Below are 18,519 nucleotides of genomic sequence, written 5' to 3'. Positions count from 1 at the left end.
TGCACTTAATTCTACAACTAATTAAGAAAGTTAAAATGTTAGGTCTATCAGATGATTATGCTGATTGCAATTGCAATTGAATTGCATAATTGCAGTGGAAATATGAATGTAGCTTGTCATATGTGAATTGTAGCGTGTGTCACATGTGTGCACGATGTTGGACGAGAGCTTAAGTTATTCTTTTGTCAGGGTTATCTTGAATTACATGACTTTTATATGAAGAAGTACTTGTTTAGACTGCAAGGGTTAAAGAAAGTACGTGGAGTATTAACCCATTTGTATTATTTTTACGAGTCTGACGAGTGACACTCTCATGACGCACTAGTGAGGCACTCCTGACGCACTCAGAACTCATTTGTGATACACTCATGATGGACTTAGAACATCATGACGCACTCATGACGCACACTCAATGGTTTCAGAACATCATGACGCACTCATGACGCACACTCGATGGTTTCAAAACATAATGACGCACTCGTGACGCACACTCAATGGTTTCAGAACATAATGACGCACTCATGACGCATGCTCAATGGTTTCAGAACATTATGACGCACTCATGACGCACGCTCAATGGTTTCAGAACATCATGACGCACTCATGACGCACATTCGATGGTTTCAGAACATAATGACGCACTCGTGACGCACATTCGATGGTTTCAGAACATAATGACGCACTCATGACGCACACTCAATGGTTTCAGAACATCATGACGCACTCATGACGCACGCTCAATGGTCTCAGAACATCAAGACGCACTTATGACGCACACTCAATGGTTTCAGAACATAATGACGCACTTATGACGCACACTCAATGGTTTCAAAATATAATGACGCACTCATGACGCACACTCAATGGTTTCAAAATATAATGACGCACTCATGACGCACACTCAATGGTTTCAGAACATCATGACGCACTCATGACGCACACTCGATAGTTTCAGAACATCAAGACGCACTTATGACGCACACTCAATGGTTTCAGAACATAATGACGCACTTATGACGCACACTCAATGGTTTCAAAATATAATGACGCACTCATGACGCACACTCAATGGTTTCAAAATATAATGACGCACTCATGACGCACACTCAATGGTTTCAAAATATAATGACGCACTCATGACGCACACTCAATGGTTTCAGACCATCATGACGCACTTATGACGCACTCATGACGTACTTCTTCAGCTATGACCAATTTTACCCCAATTTTTAATACATTTCATTGTGGACTTCAATTGTGATCTGCATAGTCAACATATAATACGAAATTGATACAAAATTTTAATTTTCTTTGCCTGTTTGAATGCTACAGTGATTTTGACGCATCTGACAAATCATAGCGGGGTTAGTTTTAATTTCTGACAGAAAGTTGTACATGTTTGGCAGGAAATTGATCGGATAGAGAATGATTTCGGAAAAGAAAAGTAGAAAGATCGATCGGAAGTTTGAAGTTCGAATAATCGTCGGGGAAATGGAAGCGGAATGCGAGAAAGATCGAGCGGTAGCGTTAACTGGGCTAAGGTCAATTCGCGAACTATTTGGCATACTTCCAGAGAACAGACGAATACGCTTCTACTTAGTTTTCCCTTTTTGTCACCCCCTGTCCATGTTAGTTTTATAGTTATCCTTGTTATCGAGATTCCGGAGATTCCGAGAACTGATTTTCACCCAATAAGTTCTGGGAAGCGAAATTACTTCCGAGGAGAATAAAAGCTTAGGTCTCAATTTTCGAAACGGACTTTCAGGAAAAAATGGTCAAGAGTTAGAATTGTCCGAGAACACAATAATTTTCAAAAGAAATACCCAAGTGAACCGATACTTAGGAAGTGTCCACTTTCGACATTGTCCACAATTTGAACTAAATCCCCAAAGCACATCTTTAAAAGACATAAACATTAAAAGGAGCAGGGAAACTAAACACCGTAGGACGCTCTTTGAAGAGTAAAGGGGATGAATTTGTCAGGTTAGCCAGTGTCTTTGAGCATCCTTTTCCCCGGGGCAATCGGGACATTCAGGGCACGACGTGGCGAAGAGGCGGCCGGTATCGATCAAAACGCAAAGTTAAGTTATACAAGACTTACTTTAAAAATAGCCTGTAGAGTACGGCGCTGAAGGTCTGTGAAAACCAGCCGCGGTTTCTTGGGGGCGGGCTGTTGGTGTTCTGCCTGGCTCGCCATCTCGTCTTTCCTCTTGCATGCTAAAATTCAAATGGTCCTTTAGTCCATTTATTCCGTCAAAGGAGCCACGGTATTTCAATAAAAATATCAAAACAACTAATCGATTTTCATATCTCATCGGCCATCTATATTTTTGCGCTCGAAAGACTTCGCCTGCTATATTGTATTTCCAGTTTAATTTATAATAAACATTGTTTGAATCTAAAGATGTATTCAGTTTAATTTATAATAAACATTATTCAAGTCTGAAGATGTATATTCAGCTTCATTTATAATAAACATTGTTTAAATCTGAAGATGTATATTCAATTTAATTTATAATAAATATTATTTAAGTCTGAAGATGTATATTCAGCTTCATTTATAATAAACATTATTTAAATCTGAACATGTATATTCAATTTAATTTATAATAAACTTTATTTAAATCTGAAGATGTATATTCAACTTCATTTATAATAAACATTGTTTAAACCTGAACATGTATATTCAGTTTAATTTATAATAAACATTATTTAAATCTGAAGTTATATATCCAGCTTCACTTATAATAAACATTGTTTAAATCTGAACATGTATACTCAGTTTAATTTATAATAAATATTATTTAAGTCTGAAGTTATATATCCAGCTTCACTTATAATAAACATTGTTTAAATCTGAAGATGTATATTCAATTTAATTTATAATAAACATTATTCAAGTCTGAAGTTATATATCCAGCTTCACTTATAATAAACATTGTTTAAATCTGAACTTTAATTTATAATAAATATTATTCAAGTCTGAAAATGTATATTCAGCTTCATTTATAATAAACATTTAAATCTGTAGATGTATATTTACTTTAATGTATAAACATAGTGAACAATAGTGACATTAGTAAAAAAGTTAGCTAAAAAGGTTGCCCAACAGCGGAGCTTTCGAGCGCAAAAAATAAAAAGAGAAAGGAAATCTCAAACAGAAAAACGCGATACAACTATGAAAGGTTGAACAAGCCCGCAATCTGAGATCCACGCGAAGATTGTGACCCACAAAGTGTTTCGTTACAAAGGGTGCGAACTAATTGGTAATTAGCGAAAGAAAAGCGTCGATGTAGTTAAGTATTTGATTCTAAAGTGCGAGGAGAAGGATATTTTTTCGTGTTCCAATTAACTTCCGATGAGATCTGCACGATCTATTTCGTAGAAAATCTTCTAAAAATAAACTGAAAAGATGAACTGGAATTTGGATCATGCAAGTCTCATCAGCTGTTTAAAGAAATAATTCAAGATGTCACTTACTTCCGCGTTGTGGAATCTGTGCAGCTGAAAAGAGAAAAAAAGAAAATATGAATCAACAAGGTACAGTTCGATCTGACGACCCTTGCACCTTCAAGGGTCGTCTTTAAAGTGTAATGTATCTTGTTCTCTACGTTTCTCTGTTATGAAGCGTGTCTTATATTGTCTGTTTCCGCTAGCAGCCAAGTGACAATTTTCATGGAAAGTCGCAGCCAAACGAAAACAGTAAGTGTGTGTTACAGATAATACACACTGAAATATTCAAAGGGTAAATATATAATAAACACGTACAACAAGGTAGAATAAAAATAGGGGTCGCATACCACGGGATATCTCTACAGCTTATAAACATATCACTAAAGACACAGTTGCCTTCGAAGATACGGAGCTTAAGACAAGTCTTGCCAATGTTGGTACCCTAATAAAGGGTGTAAACTAGTGTCCTTAAAATGAGGGGGCGATGATTCTGAACAAAATTTCCCTTTACAGAAATTCGATCTGAAGCTCCGTTTTTGAATTACAAAGGAAAAACGCCGGACCAATCAGAGCTGCGATGCGCGCGCAACCAGCGGCCGAGCGCGGGAAATCCTCGCGCTCCGATTGGCCCGGTGTTTTTCCTTAATAACTCAAAAACGGAGCTTCGGATCGAATTTCTGCAAAGGGAAATTTTGTTCAGAATCATCTCCCCCTCATTTTAAGGATATTAGTTCACACCCTGCTTGACCCTAGAGTAAAGTAGGTGAAAATACGAAAATAGCTTGGTATCTCCGAATGCAACTGCACCACAATTGAAGGGCATCAAGGGGTAACACGTGTTCAATGTATTTTTGTGTACATGGTGTGAGACGATGCAAGAGCGTCAAGAGATGCATTTCCCTTGGAAAAGCGAATTGAGTTTCCCATTGTGGTTCTCGTTTCGTGTTCCGAGTGACTGATGATGATGATAGTTGTGTTGCTTGTTTCGAATCTGAGTGGTATTACGTCTCGTCGAGCATACGCTTTTTTTCCTTTCTTGTTTCACCCGGCCTCCTCTTTTTCCCTCATTGGCTCGTTTCCAAAACGACGAGACAGAGAGCTGATTTTTTCCCGCGATCTTCCTCGAAATCTGATTTCGTTAATTTGAATTTTTCACTGATCAGTGTTCTTGAATTTTTATTGACCTTTTGAGAAAATGGGAAGATGTGAGAAATTCTTTAAGCAACAGTTTATGATCTTTTTAATAAACAGACAAGTTTCGGCGATAATTAGGAAACTGGAAGTGGGAAAACACTAGTTTCCTAATTGCGAAATTCTGGAATTTCCGATTCCCACAAGTTTCTACTAATCTTCCGACTTTCTAAGCTTATAGATAGCCAAATTAGGAAGCAGTTTCTAACTGCCATAAGTAGGAAAATCCGAGTTCGCTAATTGGGAATTTCCAGACTTTCCTTATTTCTAATAGCGAATCTTGAATTTTCCAATTAGAAAACTTCCAATACGGACGGCGAAACGTGTCAAGGTTCCAATTAAGAAACAGCCAATTTTCTTCGATTCACGAAACTTTCAAACTTCCTCCACAATCGGCCATTTTTTGCCCGGCTTCCTTCACGTTTCAAAGACCCTCAAAAAATATTAATTCGCAAGGAATTCTCCGCGCTCGATCGATCGAATATTATCTCGAAATTGCCACGTAATCGCTGCTCTTTGCGACGTTATGGCGCATAATTGCGCCATCAAAGTGGGGGGCAGAAACGAACGAGAATAAAAATATATTGGCGAAAGAAGAAAAGAATCGAATGGGAGAAATAACGTTTACACGCGTACATCGTTTCCCCGGGCACGAATTCCGACCGACCGGACCGATATTAGATTAAATAACTCGTCAATTTTCCCTTTGTCCGAGTCTCGATCGGTCCCCCATGGAAAGCTTGAAAATCGTTCGAATTTCTCTCGATAATAGGCCACCCTTTCGAACGACGGAATCGAATCGCTGCAATAAAAAAACCATCGCAAAATGTATCTCTCCGAATGCGTTCCGAATTAACGCCTTTGCGTACTCCTCAAAATTTCTCTCCTCCATTTTGTTTATAGTCTATCTCGTCTAATAACATTTATCAATTACGAGTACTCGTTTCATGTAACTTCTTAAGCATGGTTGACAAAGTTTAGGATATTGTTGATTTATGTTGAGTCCCATTTATGTGATATACTAAGTCCCAAAGTAAGTTCACATGTTGACTACATGTGTTTGCTCAGAACAGTGACTAAGACTTCATCAAATCCTTCCCCACAAATTTCACCTAAAAAAAATATTCCACAGAAATTTAAAATAACTATGTTAATGAAAGCAGCTAATTGCGATCGAAACCCATCTAATCCACCCGGTAGAAAATGATCTGCCCAGTCTCGATGGATCGTCGATCCTCGAAAATGGAATGCCAAGCAAAAGGGACGAAGAAAAAGATACGAGGGTGGAAGGGGGTTGAAAAGGCAATCGTGTGCCATTAGCAAGCGAACCGATAACGAATGAAAGGAAGCTCGCGAAAAAAATGGCACCGGGAACAGGGACATCGGGAGCAACGGCTAAGGGGGTGGCTCGAAGGGGTGGACAGCCGACAGAGACGAAAAATTGACGCGTTCATTATTACCCTCGGGAGTTTTTTGGATCGAGAGAGGCCTCGATCGACTCGCGAACATCCTCGTTTCATTTTTCGATTGTCCTGTCTTCTTTTTCATCCTTTTTCTTCTTCGGACTTTGAAGTCGGGGATTTAAGATCGAAATGTCGTAGGTCTTCTTAAGATTTTAACATTGACACGTAGTTCACATAGGTCCTCTAACTACCAAGGTAACCCTGGTTAGCAAGGGCAAGTGAAATTAGCTATTAGCAAGTGAAACCATATTTTAACTGCGTGACTAAGTCGACAGTAGCACTAAATGATTATGTGACTTCTAAGATCCAAAAATGGAGAGGCACCCGAAAACGAAAGAAGTGAAACTATATTTTAACTGTATGACTAAATAACGACGACAGTAGCATTAAGTGACTATATTCCAAGATCCAAAAATGGAGACATCCCGAAAGCGAAAGAAGTGAAACCATATTTCAACTGTATGACTAAACAACGACGACAGTAAACACTAAACGAGTCGCAAGAATGATCCAAAAATGGAGAGACATGTCCTGAAAGAAGTTGCTAAAGAGTATGAAAATATATGGACTTCCTGTAGCATGAGAAGTCTATTTGTATCCGAAACGACAGGTCAGTGACAGTCGGACCCAGAGAAGAACACTAAGGAAATTAAAATTGTCAACTGTAGGAACAGTTAGGTGGTGTCAGGCGTCGTTGTGCATCCATCGCGGATAGAACTCGAAATGGATGCAAGAACCGGATGTGACGAGTGGATCGATCGAAGGATTCCAGAAACGGCTAAGTGGGCCAAATCCAGTCGGGCGCACAGCACGATAAAGCATTAACGAGCTCTCTCTCTCTTCCTCTTCTAACGTGTAGAAAATCTCTGACGTGGCCGATGCCGCGGAACTTTTCGGAAAATAATCCGTCGTCGCCACTTTGTGTGTTCGCCGTTGAAAAGCCGGCCACTTTGACGAGCGTCCCGGAGAGAGAGAGGATCAGGTCGGCTGGAAAAATTTCATCGAACCGTGTATCGAGATGCTCCGAACAACCTCCATGTACAAAACTGAATAATTCGACTTTGATAGAACGAATCTTCGTTCATTAAGGTTCAGTTTTAAAGAATTTGCACTTTTAGTGATATACTTGTTACAAAATGGCTGTACGTCAGATTAAAGTTCATCAAAATTGTCTGTGATATTCTTGTTACAAAATGGCTGTCTATTAGATGACACTAGCACATAAAGCTTAACGTCTCACCGAGCATAAATGTTTTACTAATGTTGATACAAGGTTGAAGAGTACCTGGAGACCACGTTTTAAATAGTAGCTTCACATGAGCTTAAAAAAATTGAAGCTTAAGAATGAGGACCCAGCTAGATTTAAATAGACCCAACTGGGCCTAAGTAGATCTAACTAGACCTAAATAGAAGAGACAACTAGACCTAACTAGATAAGCCAACTACACCTAAATAGACCCAACTAGGCCTAAATACAAGACCTAACTAGATGACCCACCTAGACCTAAGTAGACTCAACTAGACCTAAATAGAAGAGCTAACTAGGTCTAAATAGAATACCCAACTAGACCTAACAAGTAGACCTAACTAGATGACCAACTAGACCTAACTAGATCACCCAACTAGACCTGACTAGATGACCCAACTAGACTTAACTAGATGACCCACGTGGACCTGAATGGAAAAGCCAACTAGATCTAATTAGATGACCCAGCTGGACTAACTAGATGCCCTAAGTAGACCTAACTAGATGACCCACCTGGACCTGAATGGAAGAGCCAACTAGATCTAATTAGATGACCCAACTGGACTAACTAGATGCCCTAAGTAGACCTAACTAGATGACCCACGTGGACCTGAATGGAAAAGCCAACTAGATCTAATTAGATGACCCAACTGGACTAACTAGATGCCCTAAGTAGACCTAACTAGATGACCCACCTGGACCTGAATGGAAGAGCCAACTAGGTCCAACTGGATGACCTAACTAGACTAACTAGATGCCCTAAGCACACCTAACTAGATGACCCAACTAGACCTAAATGGAAGAGCCAACTAGACCCAACTAGATAACCTAACTAGACTAACTAGATGCCCTAAGCAGACCTAACTAGATGACCCAACTAGACCTACATGGAAGAGCCAACTAGGTCCAACTAGATGACCTAACTAGACTAACTAGATGCCCTAAGCAGATGACCTAACTAGAAGACCCAACTAGACCTACATGGAAAAGCCAACTAGGCCCAACTAGATGACCTAACTGGAGTAACTAGATGCCCTAAACAGACCTAACTAGATGACTCACGTGGACCTAAATGGAAGAGCCAACTAGACCCACCTAGATGACCTAACTAGAAGACCCAAAAGATCCGAGTTGAAGCAAAAGAAGCTCGGTTAAGAAAAAAGAGAGTCATGGAGACACCATAAAGCACGCGGTCTATTAAACGTCGAAGGGAATCGGATTCACGTACGATCAGTAACCGATGGCCAGGACCAATCAAAAGGAAGTTTGTCAGGGATGCAAGCGGCACGTAGACGTCTTCTTTATATAGGCGTATCCGGTGTACGCGGGCCGTCGCAGCCGCCACCCTCTTCGTATAACTCAAGAATGATTGCGTTTCGAGCGAGGAACCAACGTGGCGTCACGTGGACCCAATAGCTTCTGGTATATAATAAAATAATACACGCAGAGAAGTCAGCCGCGCATTTACATGGGCCACGTGACACCGATATCATGCTTTCTGACCCTTTTCCACCCCTTTTGTCCTTCTGCGACGCACCGGCTGCGTCGAAGCTCTCCGGGTTCAATTTTTTTTAGCAAAATAACTTGCGAATTTTTCGACTGCACTTCGTTCAGAATCGCTGATATTTTAAGGGTTCAATCGTTGCCGATGTTTTATTTTATACGTCAATCTGGATAACTGTTACTCGGGCTGGACGTTTTTAGGGAAATTTCCAGCTGCCAGGAAATTGAATTCCACTTCATTTCCGTTAATCCATCCCACTGCAATTGCATGTATTATCTTGATTTCGAAGTTTGTCTAACACGATTGAACCGCCGGATGCTTTTTTCTTTCGTTCTGTTTTTAATGTAATTATCGGTAATGCTGGCTCTCTTATCACAGATTCTTTTCGTTCTTGTTAAAATTTTTCATTTCTTCTGTTAACATTACTGCAGCAGCCAGCTAAATGAGTCTCTCCCTTGAATATACCTTTCCAAGAATGTCCAACCTTCTCTCGTATCTTGAGTCTCAGCTGTTTCGTCGAAATTAATTTATTTAATTTAATATCCTTAAGCAACTTGTCTCACGAAGTTCTGCGAGGGTGTGCAAGGGATCTCCCGATTTTTGCCCGATAGGCTCACATTCCGATAGAGTCGGCCACCCAACCCCGGTTCCTTGGATTTTCTCGCTTTGCGCAGATTTATGAGGCGATTCGATTTTATTGCTTATTGCTCGAACTCCGTTGATATTCGAGGTAGTCTGACGCCAACACCACCGTTTCCTCCTTTTTCCCTTGTTCACTAATACACTACTTCCTGTCGGGTCTTTCAAAAATTATTTTCTATCACCTTGGAATCAAGTGTACTTTCAAAGAAAAATACAGGAGGCTATGCTTTTCCGATGTTTATTAACCCTTTGCACTATTTTGGGGGGTTTGACTTATGACGCACTAATGACACACTCGTGACGCACTCATGATGCGCATAGGACGCACTCGCGACGCACTCAACGCAGTTGATGCACTCAACTCAGTACTGACGCACTCAACGCAATCCTGACGCACTCATGACGCACTCAACTCAGCCCTAACGCACTCCTGACGCACTCTTGACGCACTCAACTCAGCCCTGACGCACTCAACGCACTCCTGACGCGCTCAACGCAGTCCTTACGCACTCAACGCAGTTCTGACGCACTCAACGCTGTCCTGACGACTCCTGACGCATTCCTGACGCTTTCAACTTAGTCATAACACAGTCCTAACGCACTCAACGCAGTCATGACACACTCCTGACGCACTCAACGCAGTCCTGAGGCACTCCTGACGCTTTCAACTCAGTCATAACACACTCCTGACGCACTCAACGCAGTCATGACACACTCCTGACGCACTCAACGCAGTCCTGACGCACACCTGACGCTTTCAACTTAGTCATAACACAGTCCTGACGCACTCGACGCAGTCATAACACACTCCTGACGCACTCAACGCAGGCCTGACGCACTCAACTCAGCCCTGACGCACTCAACGCAGACCTGACGCACTCAACGCAGTCCTGAGGCACTCCTGACGCTTTCAACTCAGTCATAACACACTCCTGACGCACTCAACTCAGTCATGACACACTCCTGACGCACTTAGAACGCATTCGTGACGCACTCGTGCTGTGATCAATTTTACGCGAATTTTGAATATGTTTCAATTTGCAGTTCAAGTGCAATTACAATTTGCATAGTCAATGATTGTAATTGACATAAGATTTTAACTTTCTTTGTCTGTTTTAATATTGTAGCTGTGAATAATTGTTGCTGTCTGTCGCTTATAATTTTTGTATTGTAAGCGATTGTTTAATACGAAATTATATTTCAACTTTGTTTTAATAATGTAGATGTGATTGGTCAGGTGTGACTGACACGTGAGAAATAAAACATAGTGCAAGGGGTTAACAACACCCAACCTAACATGCACTCTCCATTTTGTTTTACCTTGAAACCTAACCTATCTTGCGTGGATCGATATCGAGTTCTAGTTAATTATCAAGTACGAGTTCTATTTTTGAACGATATAAATGTACAATCGCATGATCAGCAATGGCGCAGAGCAGCCGGAAACAGGAAGGAAACTTCTCGAGTTTCGTGCACCGCGATATCCTCTCTACTCGATCGAGACCGGATGTTTTTTCCCCCGTTTTTCTTCTCCCATTCGTAACTGATCAGTTTATCATCTAATTAGCGAAATCTCCGAACGATTTGATTAGCGAAGAAACGAGGGAATGATTTTTACCAGGCTGTTTATCGATCGAACGTTCGCGTGGCAGCGTTACGATTCAATTTCGAGAAAGCAAAGTGAACGACCGGTTGAAAAGAAAAGCAGGTTTCTTTTTCCTGGAACAAACAAATGCAACGAAAAGGTAAACAGAAATTATTATTGGACGTCGGAGCAAACAACCGTTCCTCGAAACGTGAAGTATAGTTACCCTCGAATGACAAATCCTGCTGGCTCGAGATTCGACCACTTTTCTCGATCGGCACTCGAGATACGCTAAAAACGTCGAATTCCTTCCCCGTTCGACCAATCGGGTCTCTGTAGACTCGTTACAGCTCTGTCGATTAATTTTCTCGCGCGTTCGAGACGATTCCAAGAGAACCGGAAGTCCGTTGTTTCGTGTACCCTTGATGTTTTTGATCTGGCAACGCTCGACGCGGTTCGACAGAATTCGAAACACGATCAACCTTTTTAAATCCGCGAGTATAATCAAAATACGGACGCTGAATAATTCAGCTCCTTCATTTCGGATCATCTAATATCGCGAAGAATACTGTACCAAAATAGCGTTTTTCAATTAACTCCATCGAGAATAAAATCCATTTCTGAATATTAACCGAATTTTTCCTCCATAACGAATTCATAAGAGACTTTAATTCTTTAACAGAAACCATTTTCTAATAACCGAGACTAAAATTTACAGCTCCACCGGAAGAACGTTCAAATGCACCACTATTAATAAATTAAACAAGACTTGATTCGATGTAAGTGCTCTATGATTCGATATAAGTGCGCTATGAAAACTCTAATTAAACCTGTAAAAACAAACGAAAAATTAGAGGCAATGTATATAGAAAAGGTTGATCGATGTTTGCTCGACAAGGTGGAACAGGATTATCGTTCACAGTTGAAACACGATATCGGCTCGCGTTAGAGCGCGAGAACAGGTCGGGTCGAACGCGTCGAGTGTCACGCGTGTGGCTTACGCTTGTAAATGTGCGACTTCTTTCCAACGGGCACTGAACATTCATGCTTTGTCTTACAGGGTATCGACTAACAATACTGGTATCTGGTTTTAGTAAGGGCGAGGGGGGCAAACACTACCTGCGCAAGGACCTCAAATTAACAGCTAAGATATACATCATATACAAATATAAATATTTTCTTATATTTATATGTGTATATAGGGGTTTCTTTTAGAATTACGCTGGAGTTCTATCGGGATTTATCTGGCGGGGGATCTCGCAGCAAAATGCTCGCGGGCAATGACTGCTTTCGGAAGTCGGCGAAAATTTGTTCACTTATATCAAATTTTAAGAAATCTCGTGGTTAGGGTAGGTCTCAAACTATCAGTTATTTAATTTATCAGGTTGTTGCTTTACCGAGTTTTGAAAGAAGGCATTTGGTCCTGCTTGGACGTATTGGGACCTTGGGTAGACATTTTGGAGGATGTTGATTAGTTATGGAGGATGTTGATTAGTTATGAAGGGATGTTGACTACTTATGAAGGGTGTTGATTACTTATGGAAGATGTTGATCACTTATGAAGTGTGTTGATTACTTATGGAAGATGTTGATCACTTATGAAGGGATGTTGATTACTTATGGAAGATGTTGATTACTTATGAAGGATGTTGACTACTTATGGAAGATGTTGATCACTTATGAAGGGTGTTGATTACTTATGGAAAATGTTGATCACTTATGAAGGGTGTTGACTACTTATGAAAGATGTTGATCACTTATGAAGGGTGTTGATTACTTATGGAAGATGTTGATCACTTATGAAGGGTGTTGATTACTTATGGAAGATGTTGATCACTTATGAAGGGTGTTGATTACTTATGGAAAATGTTGATTACTTATGAAGGATGTTGACTACTTATGAAACATGTTGGTTACTTATGAAGGGATGTTGATTACTTATGGAAGAAGTTGATTACTTATGAAGGGATGTTGACTACTTGTGGAAGATGTTGATTACTTATGAAGGGTGTTGATTACTTATGGAAGATGTTGATCATTTATGAAGGGTGTTGATTACTTATAGAAGATGTAGATTACTTATGAAGGATGTTGATTGCTTATGGAGGATGTTGATTACTTATGAAGGATGTTGACTACTTATGAAAGATGTTGATTACTTATGAAGGGATGTTGACTACTTATGAAACATGTTGATTACTTATGAAGGGATGTTGATTATTTATGAAGGATGTTGATTACTTATGAATGATATTGATTACTTATGAAGGATGTTGACTAATGATCATCCACATTGACCATAAGCTTCAAATTGATTTAAGGTTCCAACTAGACGATGTCTGATTGACTCTAACTTTCTAAGTCTGTTTGCTGTATCTAATCAGCCATGTTGTAAAATAATGAACAGCTATTTTCCTCGAGCCTTGAGCATCAAACTGATACGTGCTACCTAACGTCTTATATGTCTGTCATCGAACTGCGTTCAAATTTGATGTGCAACAACCTGATACTTCAAAAAGATTGGTAGTAACAGTAGTATTGAAAGATACATAGATAAGTCGGACTTTGAAAACTAGACAAGTCCAATATATTCTGTAAAAGAAAAGAATGTTACGGTAAAAATGAAATGATGAAATTTGAAAGATTTCGCCGGCTTCAGAAGCGACGAGTCTAAAGGAAGGGAAAAAAAACATCAGTCTCTTTTTCCCCGTGTACGTCTTCGTGTCGTATTCTAAGGACAAAGACGCGAGAGACAGAGAGGGTTGTGGGGGTTGGGGGTTTGGGGCACCGGAAACGAGGCCGGGCACCTCGTCCCCGTTTCCGTGCCTAACAGGAATTCAGCAAGCAAGCAAGCAAGCAAACTTTCGTCTGTCGTCGTGGAATTTTTCTAACGAAAGGATCGCCGTTACTAGGGTGTCCTTTGTCTTCTCGTGTCCTTTTTGGAGTTCCTTAAACGCGAGAGAATCGGACACCCTATGTATGACCCACGTGGCGAGATTTCGATATTTTTATTCTTTCGATGCTGGGAATTAAACGATTTCCAATCGGTTTGCCAATGGTACAATTTTTCAGTTGCTCTTCAGGACACGCTGTTTTATCACGCTGTGATCGCATTTCGTACTTCGTTTCAACCCTTCTGACCCGGTAGATTAAAAATTCCCGTTTAGGGTTAATTTCGCTTGTTTCTAAATAATTTACCCAGCACCTTAAAAAACTCTCGCACCAGATTCTGACTACCTTTTTCGAGGTTTTGCGTTTTGAGAACAGACTCGAAGACGCAGAACGGAGGGGAAATCTTGTCAACGTCACAACTCGATTACAAATTACAATATAGAATTAATGATATATATATACGGAATATATATATTTATTGGCCATGCAATATTCTACTGTACATATATATGTATACATAAGAGACTCGAGATAGCCCGGTGGCGTTTTATTGAGAAATTTGTCTCTTCATTTCTAGCATCCCCCCTCTTTTTGCTTTAATCTCTCTCGTTTTCCTCCTACGTCACTTTGTTTCTCTTTTCTCGGTATTCTCCACGCTTCTTTCGATGTGTCGATATTGTACGAACTTTCCAACTTTCTGTTTTCGTTTGCAACCCTTATTTGTGTTGGCGGTTAGGCTCGACACGTTGGCAGGGGGTGTTTCGGTGATTCATGAGCTACCTTTGTCGATGTGTTTCGATGCAATTCGAATTCGTGGGCTTGAAAAGTCACGTGACGTTTCACTTTATAATATTATACCTTAACCCCTTGCCCCATGACAAAGTTAAAATGTTCTGTCAATTTAGCGTCAATCGATTAAACAAATAATTGTACCTCGTCTTCAATTGAAACGTATTTAAAATTCAAGAAAAATTTACCATAATTTAAGTACGAGTGCGTCATGAGTGTGTCATAACTGCGTCATGGGTGCGTCATGAATGTATCCTGAGGACGTCATGATTGTACCATAAGTGCGTCGTAATGGTACCATGAGTGTGTCATAATTGTACCATAGGTGCGTCATGGCTGCGTCATGAATGCATCGTAATTGCGTCATGGGTGTCATGAGTGTACGGTGATTGCGTCATGAGTGCGTCAGGAATGAGTTCTGAGTGCGACTTGAGTGCGTCATGGTTGCGTCATGAGTGTACTGTGATTGCGTCAAGGGTGCGTCATGAGTACAATGTGATTTAATCATGGGTGCGTCATGAATGCACTGTGGTTGCGTCACGAGTGCGTCACGAATGAGTTCTGGGTGCGTCATGGGTGCGTCGTGAGTGCACTGTGATTGCGTCAAGGGTGCGTCATGAGTACAATGTGATTTAATCATGGGTGCGTCATGAATGCACTGTGGTTGCGTCATGGGTGCGTCAAGAATGAGTTCTGGGTGCGTCATGGGTGCGTCGTGAGTGCACTGTGATTGCGTCAAGGGTGCGTCATGAGTACAATGTGATTTAATCATGGGTGCGTCATGAGTGCACCGTGATTGCGTCACTGGTGCGTCATGAGTGCGTCACAAGTCAAAATAGTTGAATCAAAATAGTGCAAGGGGTTAACATTTCTACAGCCTACACTTATACCCAAAAATAAAATTTCCTATCGTTATAGCTCTAACATACTATCTATACAATAATGATTTTGGAATATTTTATTTAGTAAAATCCAGTCAGCGAATAATTTAGCCTTCTCCACTCCCATCTGACACGAGTAAAGACGCGGAAACAGCGAGACTCGAAAACCAGTATCAAAAGTCTGGAACAAGTGTGCCACCCCCGTGAAGGGGTGGAAAAAGTGGCACAAGTATTATCGACGATTCTCAGCGCCGTGGATCTCGAAACACATCGACGATCGAACGAGACACTCGTATCTCCCATTTCCACGTAGACACAAGAAAAACAACCCCATCGTAACCGCGTTCGTTAGCTTCGTCGTTAAAAGTAGCCTCGATTGTTCATCGATTTTTCAGATATCGAAATAAGGAAATTTATTTTATTACAAATAATCCTCCGTGATTTTCCACTGAATGTGAATTCACTGCTGTTTATTGTTTGATTAAAATCGTCCACATAAATTTTCAGAAAATAAACTTTTACATATTTTAAATAATATCCAATATATTTCAATATCTGATGCAGTTGAAAGTTTTTGTAGAAACAAGGGTTGTTTTTTATTGTAGTTACGAAGAAATTTGGGTAGCTCCGAGGTAAAAAGGAAGATAGCGAAGAAAACCTACCCCCTGTCTACGTGGCTTCCAAAAGGGTGGCTCGTGAAGTGCCAGTCGAGAGGGTGACACGTGTCATCAGCGACGCACAATGCGCCGCTTAAATTCACCGAAACCGAGGGTGCAGAATTTCGAAAGGGACAGTGTCCCTCGATGAAAGAAAGGCCAACACCCCCATTCGTGGTTGTTCAAAAATAATTTCGTCGAGCCACCCTTTTGTCGTGCTCGTCTCAGGACTGTTTCCACAAATTTTGATTAGCCATGTAATTCTTTTACCAGAAATTTTGACAGTGAAACTAAATTGTCCTGACACGATGATCGAACATGGCGAGCCTAAATTCGATTAATCCTGTCAAATTTGTCGAGTGTAATTTTATTAGCCCACTGGTGGCTGGTTTCGAATTTAGAGTGTGGCTACTTGGTAGTGATTTCGGTACCCCGATGGAACGAACGAAAAACCCTTTCAAATTTGTATGGTTATCATTTCGGGGAGTGGTAGATCAATATTTGAAATACTTTTTGAGTTAATTTTGCCCGCGAAAAAGTGCACTCGTTTGCAACTACGTTCAAAGAGTGCAGAAGTAAATTTTGAAATCTTTTCATACATTAGGTTACTTTAATCTACGAATTTAAAAATATTTTTGGGGTGGAATAAAAATTAAGTAGTATCGACCTGTGCATGGTCAGACATGTTGAGTATCCTCTTCACAAGCGACTACAAATTTAAAACCCTTAATGACTGGCATTAGAATTAACAATTTGAAGCAATAATTGCATTACTTGATATATTACATAATTACTGTAAAAGATATTTACATTAACGTCTTATTTTGTGTCTGAAATAAATTGGAGATGCAGTAGCGAGAAGGGTTAATGAAACAGCCTGTAACAGCTTTCTGGGTCATTGGCGTACTTTTTCGCGTGCAAGGGTTCCGTTAAAACGTTCACGCTGGTCGATCGTTCGTCCCTCGACTCGGAGGTAATATTCGAAGTCAATTATACGGGGTGGCACTTAAAAACCTACCCCAACATTTCATTTAGCAATAAAACGTATTACTTAAATTATCCGCTCTATTAAAATAATCTTTTGATAATCGAAGGAAATTTTGGTTTTCGTACCACCCTGTAAAACACAGGCCTCGCTGCACCGAGCTCTCAATTATTCTTTCTGAAACTTCTTACAAACTTACGAGGAAAGAATTCGAAAACTTCCCTGCAGACTAACATTTTTCGCGTCGGTGTAAAAGACTGAGACCTTTTTTATTTCGAGCACGATGCAGCCAGGGAATCGCGTGAAACAGGAAACGGCTCGAGGAGAGAATCTGTCCTCCATTTTGTCGTAACGGGGTCAAGGTCGCAGGGCATTTTAACGCCGCGAGATCAATCGATCGCGACCTCGTGATTCTTCAATTCCAAATTTTTACCACTCTGAATGGGGATTTTTGGGCTCACTTTTCAAATGTTAGGAAATTGAACTTGTTAGGAAGTCGAACTTGTTAGGAAGTTTTGGAACCTGGCATTTATGTCTGTGAAGTTTGGGACCATGGGTGGACTTTGGGTCTGTGACTGGAAAGTGTATTAAACATGACAGCAGCCATTTTGGATATTGGAGACATATCTCTGAGGTGTAGGACTCTGAGACTGGGACTTCTAAGACTTTAGAAAATATATTAAACTTAAGAGCAGCCATTTTGGAGCTTAGAGTCATATCTCTAAGGTGTAGGACTCTGGGACTGATACTTCTGAGACTTTAGAAAATATATTAAACATGACAGCAACCATTTTGAAGCTTGGAGACATATCTCTGAGGTGTAGGACTGTGAGACTGAGACTTCTAAGACTTTAGAAAATATATTAAACTTAAGAGCAGCCATTTTGGAACTTGGAGACACATCTCTAAGGTGTAGGACTGTGAGACTGGGACTTCTAAGACTTTAGAATATATATTAAACTTAAGAGCAGCCATTTTGGAGCTTAGAGTCATATCTCTGAAGTGTAGGACTCTGGGACTGGGACTTCTGAGACTTTAGAAAATATATTAAACTTAAAAGCAGCCATTTTGGAGCTTAGAGTCATATCTCTGAGGTGTAGGACTCTGGGATTGGGTCGTCTGACACTTTGGAAAATGTATGAAACTTAAGAGCAGCCATTTTGGAACTTAGAGCCATATCTGAAGTGTGGGACTCTGGGACTGGGACTTCTAACACGTTAAAGTTAAGATCA

General features: G+C 40.4%; 1 protein-coding gene across 9 annotated transcripts in view; it reads right to left on the bottom strand.

The window, feature by feature from the left end:
* The window catches only part of LOC100882892 (uncharacterized), a 90,827-nt gene that overhangs the window by 21,648 nt on the left and 50,660 nt on the right, over positions 1 to 18,519 (bottom strand). For all 9 annotated transcript variants that reach the window (XM_076537065.1, XM_076537062.1, XM_076537061.1 and 6 more), the window contains 2 exons: positions 3,481 to 3,504; positions 2,102 to 2,217 (listed from right to left, as the gene is read on the bottom strand). In XM_076537065.1, coding sequence (XP_076393180.1) covers positions 2,102 to 2,217; positions 3,481 to 3,504 — 140 coding nt within the window. The remainder of the gene's footprint in view (positions 1 to 2,101; positions 2,218 to 3,480; positions 3,505 to 18,519) is intronic.

Source organism: Megachile rotundata, chromosome 11 (assembly GCF_050947335.1).
Source record: "Megachile rotundata isolate GNS110a chromosome 11, iyMegRotu1, whole genome shotgun sequence".
NCBI lineage: Eukaryota > Metazoa > Arthropoda > Insecta > Hymenoptera > Megachilidae > Megachile > Megachile rotundata.
This window is presented reverse-complemented; position numbering and strand designations above follow the sequence as displayed.